The 18,757-nt window shown below is 43.6% G+C and overlaps 1 protein-coding gene across 1 annotated transcript in view; it reads right to left on the minus strand.

The window, feature by feature from the left end:
* Positions 1 to 5,917: 5,917 nt before the first annotated feature.
* The window catches only part of TIMM17A (translocase of inner mitochondrial membrane 17A), a 33,073-nt gene continuing 20,233 nt past the window's right edge, over positions 5,918 to 18,757 (minus strand). The window contains exons 4-6 of the mRNA XM_073319552.1: positions 13,192 to 13,320; positions 11,580 to 11,690; positions 5,918 to 7,076 (exon numbers count right to left, since the gene is read on the minus strand). Coding sequence (XP_073175653.1) covers positions 7,006 to 7,076; positions 11,580 to 11,690; positions 13,192 to 13,320 — 311 coding nt within the window. The 3' untranslated portion in view covers positions 5,918 to 7,005. The remainder of the gene's footprint in view (positions 7,077 to 11,579; positions 11,691 to 13,191; positions 13,321 to 18,757) is intronic.

An 18,757-nucleotide genomic window follows, 5' to 3' on the forward strand; every position in this document is an offset into this window, starting at 1 on the left:
GAAGGCCGTGCCGTGTATGTGTCCCCAGAGCATGGCCTCGCCTCTGCTCAACATCAGGGCTGCCCTGTCCATCTGTCCACAGGGCCTTCAGTTAGCATGGGCAGTAGGGCAACTGAGTCCTGCTGGCAGAAATGGGACCACTCTGGGTGTTTACCTCAGCAGGGTGAGATGGGCTGAGCATGGGGAGGGATTCTCTGCATGGAGAGGGGGCCTCCAGAGCAACTGATATACTCAGCTGGGAAAGGCAAATATCTAAGAATGCATGGGGTGGTGGAGACAGCTCAGCAGGTTCCTGACCTTTGTCCCCTCATCAGCAAACTCCCACCCTGCTCTGCCCAGCAGGTGCTCCAAGAGCAATTCATTAGGGTGGGATAGGAGGCCACTGCCACACCCTGCTCCTAGCATTGCCACAGCCTGTGCAGAGTCCAGAAGCACTACCCGTCTGCGCATGTCTCAGCAGCACCGATTCTTCTCTCATGGCCCAGACGCAGAGTCATTCATGGAGCTGGGAGATGCAGTCCCCTTCAAAAAGTTCCCTTTTACCATCAAAAGTGGAGGCCACCCCCAAATGACCACTGAACACCTACCATCCCTGCTTCACAAATCTTCAGAAGTGGCTGCAGACTCAACGCAAGACCCCCTGGCCCTTGGTTATAGCAATGAGGAACTACTGTGGGGTCATCCTCTTGAAAGCCAGCACCAAGGTGTCTCAGACTGGCCCCCCCACAGACTTGCAGCTGTGTGACACTCTCCAGGTGCTGCTGCTGGAGGGCCCGTATCTGTTCAGAGACGGGGGGGCTGCTGCTGAAGAACCTTTAGCCTTGATCCATTGGGGTTGCTCTCAAAGACATGTTAGAGCCAGGGTGTGTGTATACATCACACACACACATACCCAACCACAGGGCAGAATGGAGGTTGTAGGCATGTCTGAGCTGGGCATTTCCCTGCCTTAACATATTTAGAGTCTTAAATTTAACCTTAAATTGGAAATCTATTTCCAAAATGGGGAAGAGATGGCCAGCCCTCTGTGGAGATAGAGGTGGTTAGGGACTATTTAGAAAAGCTGGACGTGCACAAGTCCATGGGGCCGGACGAGTTGCATCCGAGAGTGCTGAAGGAATTGGCGACTGTGATTGCAGAGCCATTGGCCATTATCTTTGAAAACTCGTGGCGAACCAGGGAAGTCCTGGATGACTGGAAAAAGGCTAATGTAGTGCCAATCTTTAAAAAAGGGAAAAAGGAGGATCCTGGGAACTACAGGCCAGTCAGCCTCACCTCAGTCCCTGGAAAAATCATGGAGCAGGTCCTCAAAGAATCAATCCTGAAGCACTTACATGAGAGGAAAGTGATCAGGAACAGCCAGCATGGATTCACCAAGGGAAGGTCATGCCTGACTAATCTAATCGCCTTTTATGAGATTACTGGTTCTGTGGATGAAGGGAAAGCAGTGGATGTATTGTTTCTTGACTTTAGCAAAGCTTTTGACACCGTCTCCCACAGTATTCTTGTCAGCAAGTTAAGGAAGTATGGGCTGGATGAATGCACTATAAGGTGGGTAGAAAGCTGGCTAGATTGTCGGGCTCAACGGGTAGTGATCAATGGCTCCATGTCTAGTTGGCAGCCGGTATCAAGTGGAGTGCCCCAAGGGTCGGTCCTGGGGCCGGTTTTGTTCAATATCTTCATAAATGATCTGGAGGATGGTGTGGATTGCACTCTCAGCAAATTTGCGGATGATACTAAACTGGGAGGAGTGGTAGATACGCTGGAGGGGAGGGATAGGATACAGAAGGACCTAGACAAATTGGAGGATTGGGCCAAAAGAAATCTGATGAGGTTCAATAAGGATAAGTGCAGGGTCCTGCACTTAGGACGGAAGAACCCAATGCACAGCTACAGACTAGGGACCAAATGGCTAGGCAGCAGTTCTGCGGAAAAGGACCTAGGGGTGACAGTGGACGAGAAGCTGGATATGAGTCAGCAGTGTGCCCTTGTTGCCAAGAAGGCCAATGGCATTTTGGGATGTATAAGTAGGGGCATAGCGAGCAGATCGAGGGACATGATCGTTCCCCTCTATTCGACATTGGTGAGGCCTCATCTGGAGTACTGTGTCCAGTTTTGGACCCCGCACTACAAGAAGGATGTGGATAAATTGGAGAGAGTCCAGCGAAGGGCAACAAAAATGATTAGGGGACTGGAACACATGAGTTATGAGGAGAGGCTGAGGGAGCTGGGATTGTTTAGCCTGCAGAAGAGAAGAATGAGGGGGGATTTGATAGCTGCTTTCAACTACCTGAAAGGGGGTTCCAAAGAGGATGGCTCTAGACTGTTCTCAATGGTAGCAGATGACAGAACGAGGAGTAATGGTCTCAAGTTGCAGTGGGGGAGGTTTAGATTGGATATTAGGAAAAACTTTTTCACTAAGAGGGTGGTGAAATACTGGAATGCGTTACCTAGGGAGGTGGTAGAATCTCCTTCCTTAGAGGTTTTTAAGGTCAGGCTTGACAAAGCCCTGGCTGGGATGATTTAACTGGGAATTGGTCCTGCTTCAAGCAGGGGGTTGGACTAGATGACCTTCTGGGGTCCCTTCCAACCCTGATATTCTATGATTCTATGAAATCTCCCTTTATAATTCTTGTTTCTGGGATAATTACACATCCCAAATATACCTAACTGTGCAGGATTGGATAACTTGCACCCAAGAGTTTGAAAAGACTGGCCAAGAAGTTCTCTGAACCACCAATGTTGATTTTTAATAAATCTTGGAATAGTAGGGAAGTTCCAGAGGACTGAAAAAGATAAAATATTGGCATGAGATTGGTTAAAGTGGTAAATGGGACAATCCAGATAATTACAGGCTGGTTAGCCTCACATCAATCCTGAATGAAATCATGGAAAGTATACAGAATGCCTTCAGGAAAGCGGTAAATGATGGCAGTATAACTGATGCCAAGCACCACGGTTTTATGCAAAATGGGACTTGTCAAACCACCCCAACATTGTTTTTGATGAATTTACAAATTTGGTAGATAAATGTAACTGAGACACAATGTTTGCAGTCTTCTGTAAGGCATTTGACTTAGTACTGCATGACATGCCAATTAAAAAATCAGACTATTCAAATCAATTTAGTGCATATTAAACAGATTAAATTCTGACTGATACATTGCAAAAAGTAAATGTTAGTAGGGAATCAATCATTGGGTGAGGCTTTTAAAGTGGGTCCCATAGGGATTAGTTATTGGTCCAACATTATTCCATATCTTTATCAATGGTCTGGAACAAAATACAAAATTATTATTGGTATATGTTTGCTGGCATCACAAAAATTGGTGGAGGGGTAAATGATGATACAGGTCAGTTCTACAGACTAATCCGAATCACTTACGCTGGATTCTTCTAGAAAAGATGTTTTAATATGGCCAAATGCAAGAACGTACATTTAGGAACAAAGAATATAGGACACATGTACAGGATGGGGGAGCTTTAAGTGATTCTTAAAAGGACTTATAGGTCACTGTGAACAATGAACTGACCATGAGCTTATTGCTGTGGCTAAGGCTAGGTCTACACTGCAATCACAGGGCGACTGCTTTAAAGCTAGCTGGGGTCTGTCTAGCTAGCTCAGGTCCTGCAGCAGTGAAGCTGTGGCTACACGTGCTTCAGCATGGGCTCAACAAGCCTGCCTGCAGCCCTGGGAACCTGGCTTGTAGCGAAGCATGACCTGCTGCAGCCTCATTGCTCTAGGACCTGAGCTGAAGGTCAATAAATTCATGCTGGAAATAAGAAGCAAATTTTTAACAGTGAGGATAGTTAAACATTGCAAGAAATTATTAGAAGATGTAGTGGATTTCCTATCGCTTGAAGTCTTTCATCAGGACTGGGCAACAATCCCCGCATCACACTCCTCCAGGAGCAGGGGCTCATTTCTCTCACAACACACACCATGGCTTCTCAAATAGGCTGCAGTAGTCAACTACGGTCTTAAAGTTATCCTTTTCTATTTTAAATCAAGATTGAATCTTTCTAAACGATACACTCACTCAACCAGAAATTATAGGCCTGATGCAGAGATAACAGGGTGAAATTCTCTGACCTTTGTATGCAGCAGGCCAGACTAAAAGATCACCGTGGTCCCCTCTAGCCTTAAAATCATGAATTCCTATAAGGCTTTTTAAAAACAGTGATATATACTCTGCCTTAACTCCACTCAACAGTTTAGGATTGAGTTTCTTATTTTAATTATTAAATTGTTCATAGGTGGAATAGTAACCAAGAGACCCAAAGAGAATGCAACCATGGGATATAATTTCAGATTAGAAACATCAACCTTAAGTCAGTTTTATAAAATGTTAACTTTTAGAGCCCAAGTCATCTGGTGGCTTTGTCTCACTCCCACAGCACAGCTCACTCCACTTTCCTCCTCTCCCTGTTGAGTAGCTCTAGTCTAATGGATTTTCCGTTTGGTTGGGTTTATTTATGAAGTGTTTAGGATGAAAGGTTATTTTTGGTCCTTCATAGCTGGGAGTTTCTCCTTCAGCAGAGGTGAGTACATAAAATCTTCAGAGAACTCCTTAAGAACTGCCCTCTAGCAATGGGGCTGAGGTCACAAGCTGCCCTTTGCAAAGGTGGCCATTACCCATCATTGTTCCCAATGGGAATGAAGCCATGCTGCCTCAGAAAGGATGGTGATACTCCACCACCTACGGTCAGGAGGCAGTGAGGAGCAGGTACATGAGGTGTTAACCATCTTTGCTATGGCCTCAGTCAGCAAAAAACTTCTCAGTACTTTGGGAATAAGTTCTCAGTCCACCTTTAGTTTGTGTCTTGCTTTATCAAAAATAAATGTGTTTTGCACAACTGATAATCACAAAGCTCAGTGAAAGAGGAAGGAGATTTTAAAATGCAGAATATATCTTACACTCTACATACTTGGTATTTGCACTAACAATATTTATTATAAACTATTTTTTTTTCCATTTTGTACATGAGCATCTTTAGATACAATGTAATTTATCTGACAGTCTTTTTTCTATTTAAGCAAGCATGATCACTTACTAGTACCAATCCACAAAGAAGATATGGCTGACTAAACACACTGTGCTTATTTGAGTATAGCATTTGTTCCAATCCTTTTAAATGACCCATTTCAAGGCTTAGGCTCACAAACAGGCAAGAAAGATTTAAAATATGCATTATGGACATTATGAATTTACACTGTCTTGCTCAAATGAGCTATAAGCTACAGCTGAACCTCATTAATTCCCATTAATGTCAGAAAGAGACCCAGTGTGCAAGCTACTGCATTTCAAACATTAGTAACTACAGTTCCAAAAATCAAGGATACTGCATCACAAAACTGAGTCTCTCATCCCCCACAACACACAGATGTAATGTCATTTTAATTATTTATTATGCTACTGCATACACTAGTATGGTAAAACAGTTTTGTAAAAACAATGAAGTCCCTGAGGTCTCATACTGTAACACACTACCATCACATCTTTGAGCAGTGGAGTAAGGCAAACATTTTTGAGCATTATAAAAGCATGCAAATCACTGAAGTTCTGCTTTAATTAATTCCTGGCCCATGTTCAAAAACAAGAAAAATATCTTCTTTCCAACTGCACCTGAGGAAATCAGTAACTTTTTATTAATGCAAATGACACTCTTTCCATCAATACAGAACTTTCCTTCAGAAGTATTTTGAGCATTACACATAAGTGACAGGTTTCAGAGCAGCAGCCGTGTTAGTCTGTATCCGCAAAAAGAACAGGAGGACTTGTGGCACCTTAGAGACTAACCAATTTATTAGAGCATAAGCTTTCGTGAGCTTCAGCATCCCGCTCACGAAAGCTCACGCTCTAATAAACTGGTTAGTCTCTAAGGTGCCACACGTCGTCCTGTTCTTTTCGCACCAGTAACACTAAGAGTAGGGTCAGGAATCAAGGCAGAGTAGCCCTGTAGGAAAGACAATTCTGGAACAGGCACCCTTTATAAGCAAGGTATTTTACTTACAATTGGGATTTAATTTGTGTGGAGAGAAATACTTTATGCAGCACAAAGGAGTGTTACAAAAATGTATTATTCTTCATTGGCTCAACACACACTATCCTCCCCAAAATTCACCTCAGGAGTGTTGATTGGAACTCATGTAGATGAATGAATTTTCTTAAAATAAACTGAAACGCTCAGTAACGTTACCTGGATGTGATACTGATTGTAAAGAGAGAGGATAAGTTCTATTGTTAATGGTTAAATAATGGTTTTATACCTAAGGCTAAGATTTTGTCACAGATATTTTTAGTAAAAGTCACAGACAGGTCATGGGCAATAATGAAAAATTCACAGAAGCCCATGACCTGTCCCTGACTTTCACTAAAAATATCCATGTCAAAACTGGGAGCCTGGGCACCTCCGAGCGGCCGGGGTTTCCATCAGTTGCCCACAGCGGCCAGAAGCTCTGGGGGTTCCCCCTGCCGCTGCAGCAGTGGGGAGTGGTAGGGGTCCCCTGTGCCGCCTGCTGCGGCCGGGAGCTGCAGGGGATCTCCCAAGCTGCCTGTGGTGGCCGGGAGCGGCATGGGGCTCCTGCAGCTCCCTGCCTCCACGGGCGGCAGGGGACCCTGCAGCTCCCAGGCAGCACCAGCTGAAGTCATGGATTCCATGACTAAATCGCAGCCTTGTTAATACCACACTTCAGAGAAGTCTCCAAGGAAGTTAATTTCATTCCATATCCAAAGTAGTACAGCATTCTGTTTGGTCCTCATCTTAAGCATTAATGTGTTACGTCAGACACATCAACGTTACAACAATGCAATCCTATGATGAATAAATATATTTATGATCTTCTAAAAGTTCTCCTGTGCATCTTTACAATGAAAAAGTGCTAAGTGTCCTCTTGCCATAGTTTGCATAAAGAGGTCTACAATACATTTCCAATGTAAGGTTTTAAAACATACTGTATCTTGGTTTTGTACATGTACAATATGAAACAGTAGAACAATGTAATCATTGATATTGCCTATAATCTCCAAATGCGGAGGGCTGTAACTGGGAGGGATCATCTGAAAATTGAGGGCCTGTTAAAAGGGAAGAAAACAATTAATAAAGGCAAAAGAAAGATTAGTAGAACAGTGATTTATGACAAAATATTACGATACACTTTCAAAGTACTGTTTGTGTACATAAATCCTTTCTGAATTAGCAGGACCAATAAAGAAGGCTTTCCTTGTACACAATCTCTTTCATTCAATGAAATCAGAGAGCTTTACCCACTAAAATAAAGCCTCACTCGTGCAAGGTCGGTTATGTGTTTTCAGCCCCATTTTACAGACAGGGGACATGCAGCATGGAGAGATGAAAGGAAAGATTTTCAGAACTACCTGCATAATTTAGGATCCTACATCCCAATGACTTTCAATGGGACTTGGGCACTGTGTCCAATATCAGTTAGCCAGTGGAGCTGAATGAAGACTACTATGGACCCCTGACTTCTAGGGCTTCTGACCACTACGTGCACATGCTTTATTATTTAGGCACATGCAGCATAAGACCAGTAAACAGGTAATACTCCCTCACTAATAACTTACACATGATTTACAAAACAATTCTGGATCAAAGAGGAAAATCTGCGATAATCTGGAGACACTAATAAGAATGCCACTGAACCGAAGCTGAAATACCGTGTCAGCAGGAATTAGTGTCTTAATGTAATATACCTGAAGGCCCATGTAAGTCACGACTTCATAGACTGCATGGAAATCGTGAAATTAGCTCCTCCACACTGAGGCTGCAGCTGCTCACTGCGGGTCAGCAGGCCTTGCCCCATCCTGGAGGAGGATGGCGGGGGGTGGGCCAGTCCTATCCCAAGGAACAAGGGGGGCAGCCTCACCACGTCGTGCAGCTGGTTCAGCCCAGCCCAGGGCAGGGATTGTGGTCCAGCTTTCTTTGTGCCCAGATTCAGCCCAGGACCCTGCAGCTGACAGAGGGGGTGGCACTGATAATGCAGTAATTAAGAGCTCCAGCCTGGCCCACCCCAGTGGTCCCAGGGGAAACTGTGTGCAGGAGCCATCCACCAACTGTAGCCAGTGTCAATGCCACTTCGAACACAAGCAGGTGTGTGAGAGGGCTGACCGCAGCCAGGAGAATTGGGGTGCAGGGATGGATCCCAGTCTCATTCCTTACCAGCTGGAGCTACAGTGTCTCCCCTGGGCCCAGTTGCTGTGGGGCAGGTCGAGGCTCCTAAATAGCCACGTTTCCAGTGTTGCTCCCTCCAACAGAAAGCAGGAAATTGGCCTGGTCCAGAGCTGAGCGCAGGACAAGCTGGACCCAACTGCTACCCCAGGCTGGGCCGAACAGCACCATATGGTGAGGCACCCTCACCCTGCCCTCTTTCCCCACTCCCTAGGGCAGAACCAGCCTGCTGACTCCCATGAGCAGCCGCAGCTTCAGCAGGGAGGTGGAAGCAGGGATGCTCACTTCTGCCTCCCTGCTACTAGAAAAGTCATTTGGCTGCCATGAATACCCCATGAAATACAAACATATCTCCATGATGCTGCCATGATTTAAAAAAAAATCTGTGATTTTCTCAGGGATTTATCTATACAACACTGTCTGTGCTCCCCCATAACAACAAGCTGGAGCAATTGTGTTTTATTTTTAAGTTGGCCTGTTACTTAGATCCAGTCTACACTGCATGTGCAACAGTGTTTTTGAACCCAGGATGCGAAAGGTACCTATGACTTTGTTACAACAAACACAGGTATGTCCACACATCATCTTTTTTTTACAACAGCTACCACACTTTCGCCTGTTTATCTCAGTGCATTCTGGGAAAAATCTAGACAGCTATCCTAGACTGTCTCATTAGAAGACAGAGTGCTCAGAGGACATGCACAAAGAGTGGTACCAGCAATACAGAGACCAGTGCACTCTAGGATGTCCTACTGCACAGAGAACTGGGAAGGAGGAAGATTGGCAAACCTAACTAAATACTACACAGGCACAGATAGGAAGGTTCTGTCTACACTGCAAAACTTTACAACCTTGTTGTAGAAACACAACCATGCATCATCATCGTAACTTCCAGGGATACCAGCCAGGTATTAAACAGATCCAGGCCATGTTTACAGCCAGCTATGTAAATAACTGGTTACAAACTCAGTTAACCAGAGTCTCAGATTGCGTTTTATTTTAAAGAGATTGCAACTATAATAGTGAGAGACTAAGAAAACTTTACAGAGAGAAGATTTCAAGGTTAATAGTCCTTTCCCCAATACTTTTAGCATCGTAATTGTCTATGAGTATTATCCCCATTCTACAGATGAGACAACTGAGGCAGACCGGTTAGAATCATAGACTTTAAGGTCAGAAGGGACCATTATCATTGTCTAGTCTGACCTCCTGCACAACACAGGCCACAGAATCTCACCCACCCACTCCTGTAACAAACCCCTAACCTATGTCTGAGCTATTGAAGTCCTCAAATCGTGGTTTAAAGACTTCAAGGTACAGAGAATCCTCCAGCAAGTGACCCATGCCCCACCATGCAGAAGAAGGCAAAAAAACCCCAGGGCCTCTGCCAATCTGCCCTGGAGGAAAATTCCTTCCCGACCCCAAATATGGCGATCTTCTAAACTCTGAGCATGTGGGCAAGACTCACCAGCCAGACACACAGGAAAGAATTCTCTGTAGTAACTCAGATCCCACCCCATCTAACATCCCATCACAGGCCATTGGGCATATCTACTGTTAATAGTTGAAGATCAATTAATTGCCAAAATTAGGCTATCCCATCATATCATCCCTTCAATAAACTTATCAAGCTTAGTCTTGAAGCCAGATGTGTCTTTTGCCCCCACTTCTTTCCTTGGAAGGCTGTTCCAGAACTTCATTCCTCTGATGGTTAGAAACCTTCGTCTAATTTCAAGTCTAAACTTCCTGATGTCCGGTTTATATCTATTTTATATCCATATATCCATCAGTTTAACTGATTTGACCCAGTAAGTCGGAGGAAGAAATGAGAACAGACTTCTAGTCCAGCTGCTATAAACACTACACTGTCCTTCCTCTGAAAATTATTCAAATACAAGAACACAGGCCAAATGTATCTAGGAATGCTATATTCCTAATGATGAGGTGGCAGAGACCAAGTGTAAAGTAGGTGGTCTGGAATATCATGCAAATGTCGGAATATAATCAGGGAAAGTGGTTCTCCACAGTCACCGAAACAAGAGATTTGGGGTCCTCACATTACATTCCCAAACTTTAACTTAAAATGGTTGTTTCTAGCTCCCTTCCAGTAGAAAAGGACCTTTAGAACATGAACTGTTGTCTATGTTAGTCTGCAGCCAAACAGGAAAAGATGCCCAAATTAATCTCATTTGTGTTTTGATACCGCATGTTAATTGTCAGGGACAATGATCCTTCATGTTCTTGGAAATGCACACATCTTATTAACTAAACAACACTTACACTTCGTACCAGCATAGATGTGCTATTTGGGCCTGAGGCAGCAAAAACGGATGGCGACACCTGCCACATGCCGCTGCAATTTACTCTTTGAATTAATACCGGATTCCTTCTCCTCCCTTTGGAGCACCAGAACTGATCTACATCCTTCCTAGAGTTTAACACTATAACTGTGCCTTCAAACCCTCAATGCCGACCATGTCCCGACATAAAGTTAGCTCCCTCCTGAGCTTGGATGGATACTTCTCTACTCCCCACCCCTCATACAGCATTTGGGAAAGTTTTTAATTCATGCTACTGTGCTGTCCTGCTTGCATTACTAGTTCCACTGGTCTGCTGGAGCGTGACAAGTTGGCTTTCTGCCACATAGCAATTCCTCCCAGAAACTGGCAGAGAGGGGACTCCCTGCAACACAAGCAGACTAAGCAAGGGCAGCACAATAGTAAGGACTAAAACCACTTTCCCAATTTGTGCCCTCAAGAATGAATGCGGATTTGCCAAAGTTTTACTACAAGGCCTGCACAACTATTGAACGGTTATTCTCACCCATGAACACGTGGCAGTGGTTTAGGTACGCCATATAACCAAATACAGGGATTGTTCTGCAGCTTCACCACATCACATTCCTGTCTACCACATTAATCTGCATTTCTTGTATAGTCAAGGACCTGATGAAACTGACCAATGGCATCATAGAAGAGACTATTATCTGGAGGGCAAAAGCCATTCTCATGGACATTTGCGACAAAATTTACTTATGGACTGAGATCCGTTCTGCTGACCTGCCTGCGTGTGAATTAATGTGGAAGACGAGACAGGGACAAAAAGGTACAAATGTGATAAGGTTGGAGGAAGGGGTGTAACAGACAAATTCACTCCTACAGTACCTATTATATATTTTTTTAAAAATCTGCATAACTGAACTATACATTGGGAAGACAAATATAGAATGAAGAAATACAGAATCCTAGAAAATGAACCTGGTATTTCAATACTTGAAAAAGGAATCTGGCCATTTCATTTCCCACAAACTGTTGTATTTGAGTGTTAGTATTCTGAAAAAGCATTATAAACATTTTGAGGTACTGTAATCTGAAGTGTAGAACACATACCATTTGGAAATTGTGCGGAGGCAAATCTGGTTAACAGGATACCAGCTCCTTCAATTAAAGCTAGAAGTATTCCTCCCATAGCAGCTGACCCAACCATGGCAACTGGTCCATCTAAAATGTCAGAATACAAAACAGATTACTTTGCCAATCCTTTACAAAACAGGGTTTTGAAATGTATACATCACTTTTAATACAATTACCACCACTGCAGTGATCAGACTGTGAAGTAGACTTGTCAGCCATCAACATTACAAATAAAGATATAATTACCACACACACCTGTCCCTGATTAAACAAGATAGTACTGGTACTGTTTAAGAGTACAGTCGTTTTACTTTGCCTTTCTCTAGCACCTTTCATCCACAGACTTCAAAATACTTCACAATGCCCTAGTGAGTTAGGTGCTGTTTATTATTTGCATTGCAGTAGTGCCTAAAGGCCCTAGTCATGGACCTGGACTCCATTGTGCAAGGTGCTGTAGTGTTGTTATCCTCATTTTACAAAGGGAGAAATTAAGGCAAAGAGAAGCTATTTTGCCCAAAGTTTCACAGATGATCAGTGGCAAACCTTGACTCCTAGTTCTGTGCTTTAATCACTACACAATGCTTCCTCACAGTATTGGCAGAGGCCAAGCAAAAAACTCAAGCACATGCTTAAGTCCATTCCTTTTCACAAAAGTGTCTAGTCTCCAGATTCTGTGCTGCAGTTAATAGATGAGAGTCCACGCTGTCATTCGTGGACATATTTAACTCACTTATTATCTAGATTAAAGATCATTTTTACCATTAAGAAATATTAGACTATTTAGAATATTGGTATTTATAAAAACAAATGTACTTACTATACGTAAAATACTATCCATGCTTAATTTGTCATCCACAGAATTAGATCTTGAATGTCCATTAAGACCAAAAACCCTTTCAACTACACAGCATTGTCAACATTAATACACTCTACAAAACATTGTTGAGAAGGTCTAACTGTTCTACTTCTTCAGGAGAGCATTAAGAACATGTTTAGGTCCCATGAATTTTTGAGAATACCTCCTGAATTGGGCCTAAATGGTGTATTGCAACTTTAAAAGTAAACTCTAATCCACCATGTTAAAAGATCTTTAAATAACAACTGTTTTGAATGTATTATGCCACTATTGATAAAACAATCAAGACAATTACAACATACTATATTCTTAAAAATAGAAAACAAAAAGGGTTAATATTGCTTTTTAAGTATACGGGATTCCAAAGTTTCATAAAAGATAAATTAAGTTCTTTTTGATTAACACTAAAATATCTAGTGGCACCTTAAAGACTAACAGATTTATTTGAGCATAAGCTTTCGTGGGTAAAAACCTGACCTCTTTAGATCCATGGAGATGCACTTCTCCATGCATCTGAAGAAGTGAAGTTTTTATCCACGAAAGCTTATGCTCAAATAAATCTGTTAGTCTTTAAGGTGCTATGGGACTCCTTGTTGTTTTTGTGGATACTGACTAACATGGCTACACCCTGATACTTGACACTAAAATCTGACGGACACAAAAATTTGTTATTTATAGTTTCAAATATAAGGGCTTTTCAATCCCCATTGTCCCCAGAGTGCAATTCCTTACTTCTTGAGGCTAATATGGCTCCAGTTAAGGCACCACTTGTGATTGAGTTCCATGGATCTTCTTTACCCCTCATTTTCACCATACTACAGTCAATCATGGAAAAGAGACCACCCCAGACTGCAAAGCTGCCTGTTTGGAAAAAAACATTTTTTAAAAGCACAGTAACCAAAGTTATACTCCAGCCACATTATAAAGTTGTGTTGCAATATTTTAGGAAGCTTACTTTTGAGCCTTAAAATATACCCAAACTCTCAAAAACTAGATTAAAACTTTACATAAACAAATTCAGGAAATATCCTTACTCACCCAATAAAGTGGGCAATAATATTTACTGTTTTGCACTAGCTAACAAAATGCCTCCCAAATATCAGTGATTGTAAAGGAGTTTCCATCCTACTAATGCTGGCTTAATGATCGGAGGATCCTTAGTATTTAACTATAAATTTAACAGTTTAAAGGTTTTTCTTCTTCTGCCAATGGAACCATCATAGAAGTGTAGGACTGGAAGGGATCTCAAGAGGTCTTCTAGTCCAATCCCCTGCACTCAAGTCACGGGTACGTATTATCTATACCAGTGGTTATCAACCGGTCGATCCTAGAGGATCTCCCCAGTTGATTGCGATGTCTGGCAGTGCAGCATGGCTGCCGTTAAGGCAGACTCCCTGCCTATCCCAGCCCCACGCCACTCCCAGATGCGACCAGTGCAACCCTCCGGCCCCGGCGGGGACAGAGGTCTCCCTCTGCATGCTGTGCCTACCTGCAAGCACCACCCCAACAGCTCCCATTGGCCAGGAGAGCTGTGGGGGGCTGTGCTTGCAGAGAAGGGCATCGTGCAGGGGCACACTGGCCCCTTCCAGGAACAGTGTGGGGCTGGGGTAGGCAGGGAGCCTGCCTTAGCCTCGCTGTGCCCGCTGCCGACTGGGAGCCACCAGAGTTAAGTGGTGCCTGGCGATAGGCCGCACCCCAAATCCCATCCCTGAGCCACCTCCCGGAGACAGCACTCCATACCCCTTCCTGCACCCCCACACTCTGCCCCCTCCTGCACCCAAACTCCCTCCTAGAGCTTGTACCCCTCACTCCCTCCTGCACCCCAACCCCCTGCCCCAGGCTCAGGCCAGAGCCCCCTCCCACACAACGAACTCCTCGACCCCAGTCCAGAGCCTGCCCCCCATGCCCCATGACATTGAGTGAGGGTGGGGGAAAGCGAGCAAGCAACCGGGTGGGGGGGGGCGGCGCCTCGGGGAAGGGTAGATCCTGGGTTGCCCTTAGATTCAAAAAGTGATCTTGGGCGTAAAAAGGTTGGAGACCACTAACCTAGACCATCCCTGACAGGTATTAGTCTAGCCTGCTCTTAAAAATCTCCAATGACAGAGATTTCATAGCCTTCCTAGACAATTTATTCCAGTGCTGACAGTTAGGAAGTTTTTCCTAATGTCCAACTTAAACCAGCCTTGCTGCTTCTTGTCCTATCCTCAGAGGTTAAAGAGAACAAATTTTTCTCCCTCCTCCTTGTAACAAACTTTTAAGTACTTGAAAGTTATCATGCACCCACCCCCCCGTCTTCTCTTCTCCAGACTAAACAAATCCAATTTTTTCAATCTTCCCTCAAAGGTCATATTTTCTAGATCTTTAATCATTTTTGTTGCTGTTCTCTGGACTTTCTCTAATTTGTCCACATCATTCCTGAAATGCGGCACCCAGAACTGGACACAATACTCCAGTTGAGGCCTCATCAGCGCAGAGTAGAGCAGAAGAATTACTTCTCATGTCTTGCTTACAGCACTCCTGCTAATACATAAAAATCATATCTCAAACAAATGCTGTAGGACAGTTTAGTATCTTATTTCAATACTGTTTTTGTCATTTAAAAAAAAATAAAAAAATTTTAAACAAAAATCTAGTTCATAGATGGTAAGATGCACTTCTCACGAAGTAAATTTTCTTGCAATCCTCTTTATTTTAAAGTGCTTTCATGCTTGTAAAAGCATAACGCCAGAAAATAAAAACAGGAGACGCAAGTCCTCTATTTTAAGAGGGACACGATGAACAGCAACAATAGCTTCTCCAGCCAGCAATACCAATTTCTGTGCTCTTCAAGGAGTCTGCTGCCACCAATGCATTTTCCTCCTTCAATTTTTCCCTCTTGCAAGGTCTAGTCAATATTCCTTCCTTTTTCTTTCTTGAAATAAAATTATCCAGAACATGCAACTTGCTATTAGAATAGCAACAGCGAGACAAAGAATATAACTTCATGTATTCCTTATTACCCAATCACCTTTAAGGGTGATAAGAGTTGTTAAAGCTTCATTTTGACTAAATCCTGGACTGAAACAGCCATCAAGAGACCAATTATGGGTAATAATGTTGTGATTTTGGATAGCTGTCCACTGAGACCTCGGACTCCTTTTACAAAAACAACATACTGTAGGTCAGATAACCAGTTAGGGGTAGATCCAAAAAGAGGATTCAGGCTCAGCATTGCAGTGCCTAACTTTAGGTGCCCTGACACTTAGTGGAATCCATAGCCCCAAGTTAGGTGCCCAGGCTCCCTATACAATGCATGTGGAGAGTTAGGCATCTAAGAAGTGGATTTACAAAAGCCAGCGGACTGAGTGGGGAGCCGCCTAAAATAGCCAATAGGAAATCAGAGAAATGTAAAGCTAGAAGGGACTCATCTAGTCCAGCCTCCCAAGCTGAGGCAGGACCAAGTAAACTTAGATCATCCCTGACAGGGGTTTGCCTAATCTGTTCTTCAAAACCTCGCTTGGAAGCCTGGTCCAGTGCTTAGCTAGCCTCGTCGTTAGAAAGTTTTTCCCTAATATTTAACCTAATTCTCCCTTGCTGCAGATTAACATCATTACTTCTTGACCTACCTCCAGAGGCCATGGAGAAGTGATCACTGTCTTCTTTATAACAGCCCCTAACACATGTGAAGACTTACCAGGTTCTTCTTGGGTCTTTTCTCAACAATAAACATACCCAATTTTTTTTAACCTTTCCTCACAGGTGCAGTTTTCTAAATCTTTTATCATGTTCGTTGCTTTCTTCTGGATTCTCTTCAACTTATCCATATCTTTTGTAAAGTGTGGCAGCCAGAACAGGCACACAGTATTCCAGCTGAGGCCTCGCCAGGGCTAAATATAGCAGGACAATTATCTCCTGTGTCTTACATACAACACTCTTGTTAATAACACACCAGAACAACAAATTGTTTTGGTTTTTTTTGCTGATACAGACTAACACAGCTACCACTGAAACTTCACAACTGCATCTCAAGGTTGACTCATATTCAATTTATGATAGACTATAACCCCCAGATCCTTTTCAGCAGTATGATAACCTAGTCAGTTATTTCCCATTTTGTAGTGTAGTACTTTGTATCATAGAATATCAGGGTTGGAAGGGACCTCAGGAGGTCATCTAGTCCAACCCCCTGCTCAAAGCAGGAGCAATCCCCAACTAAATCATCTCAGACAGGGCTTTGTCAAGCCTGACCTTAAAAATATCTAAGGAAGGAGATTCCACCACCTCCCTAGGTAACCCATTCCAGTGCTTCACCACCCTCCTAGTGAAAAAGTTTTTCCTAATATCCAACCTAAACCTCCCCCACTGCATCTTCAGATCATTACTCCTTGTTCTATCATCTGCTACCACTGAGAACAGTCTAGAGCCATCCTCTTTGGAACCCCCTTTCAGGTAGTTGAAAGCAGCTATCAAATCCCCCCTCATTCTTTTCTTCTGCAGACTAAATAATCCCAGTTCCTTCAGCCTCTCCTCATAAGTCACGTGCTCCAGTCCCCTAATCATTTTTGTTGCCCTCCACTGGACGCTTTCCAACTTTTCCACATCCTCCTTATAGTGTGGGGCCCAAAACTGGACACAGTACTCCAGATGAGGCCTCACTAATGCCGAATAGAGGGGAATGATCACGTCCCTCAATCTGCTGGCAATGCCCCTACTTATACAGCCCAAAATGCTGTTTGCCTTCTTGGCAACAAGGGCACACTGTTGACTCATATTCAGCTCTCATCCTCTGTAACCTCTAGGTTCTTTTCTGCAGAACTGCTGTGTAGTCGCTCGGTCCCTAGTCTGTAGCAGTGCATGGGATTATTCCGTCCTAAGTGCAGGACTCTGCACTTCATCAGATTTCTTTTTGGCCCAATCCTCTAATTTGACTAGGTCCCTCTGTGTCCTATCCCTATCCTCCAGCGTATCTACCACTCGTCCCAGATTAGTGTCATTTCCAAAATTGTGAGGGTGCAATCCATGCCATCCTCCAGATCATTAATGAAGATATTGAACAAAACCAGCCCCAGGCCTGACCCTTGGGGCACTCAACTTGATACTGCCTGTCAACTAGGCATGGAGCCATTGATCACTGCCCAATGATCTAGCCGGCTTTCTATCCCCCTGATAGTCCATTCATCCAGCCCATACTTCTTTAACTTGCTGGCAAGAATACTGTGGGAGACCATATCAAAAGCTTTGCTAAAGTCAAGGAATAACACATCCACTGCTTTCTCCTCATCCACAGAGCCAGTTATCTCGTCATAGAGGGCAATTAGATTAGTCAGGCATGACTTGCCCTTGGTGAATCCATGCTGACTGTTCCTGATCACTTTCGTCTCCTCTAAGTGCTTCAGAATTGATTCCTTGAGGACCTGCTCCATGATTTTTCCAGGGACTGAGGTGAGGCTGACTGCCTGTAGTTCCACAGATCCTCCTCCTTCCCTTTTTTAAAGATGGGCACTATATTAGCCTTTTTCCAGTCATCCGGGATCTCCCCTGATCACCACGAGTTTTCAAAGATAACGGCCAATGGCTCTGCAATCACATCCGCCAACTCCTTTAGCACTCTCGGATGCAGCACATCCGGCCCCATGGACTTGTGCTCGTCCAGCCTTTCTAAATAGTCCTGAACCATTTCTTTCTCCACAGAGGGCTGGTCACCTCCTCCCCATACTGTGCTACCCAGTGCAGTAGTCTGTGAGGTGATCTTGTTCGTGAAGACAAAGGCAAAAAAAAGCATTGAGTACTTCAGCTTTTTCCACATCCTCTGTCACTAGGTTGCCTCCCCCATTCAGTAAGGGGCCCACATTCCTTAACCTTCTTTTTGTTGATAATATACCTGAAGAAACTCTTCTTCTTACTCTGAACATCCTTTGCTAGTTGCAATTCCAAGTGTGATTTGGCCTTCCTGATTTCGCTCCTACATGCCTGAGCAATATTTTTATACTCCTCCCTGGTCATTTGTTCCATCTTCCACTTCTTGTAAGCTTCTTTTTTGTGTTTAAGATCAGCAAGAATTTCACTATTAAGCCAAGCTGAGGGAGTCAATGTCCGCTTTTCTGAAGTCCAGGGTCCGTATTCTGCTACTCTCCTGTCTGTACCTGTCTTTATTGACTTTCACCTTGCTGATTTGAGACTAGTTCTCCAATTTGTCAAGGTAATTTTGAATTCTAATCATGTTCTCCAAAGTGCTAGCAACTTCTCCCAGCTTGGTGTCATACACAAATTTTATAAGCATCCTCTCCATTCCATTTCCAACTCAGTAATGAATGGCAAG

Source organism: Lepidochelys kempii, chromosome 21 (assembly GCF_965140265.1).
Source record: "Lepidochelys kempii isolate rLepKem1 chromosome 21, rLepKem1.hap2, whole genome shotgun sequence".
Taxonomy (NCBI): Eukaryota; Metazoa; Chordata; order Testudines; family Cheloniidae; genus Lepidochelys; species Lepidochelys kempii.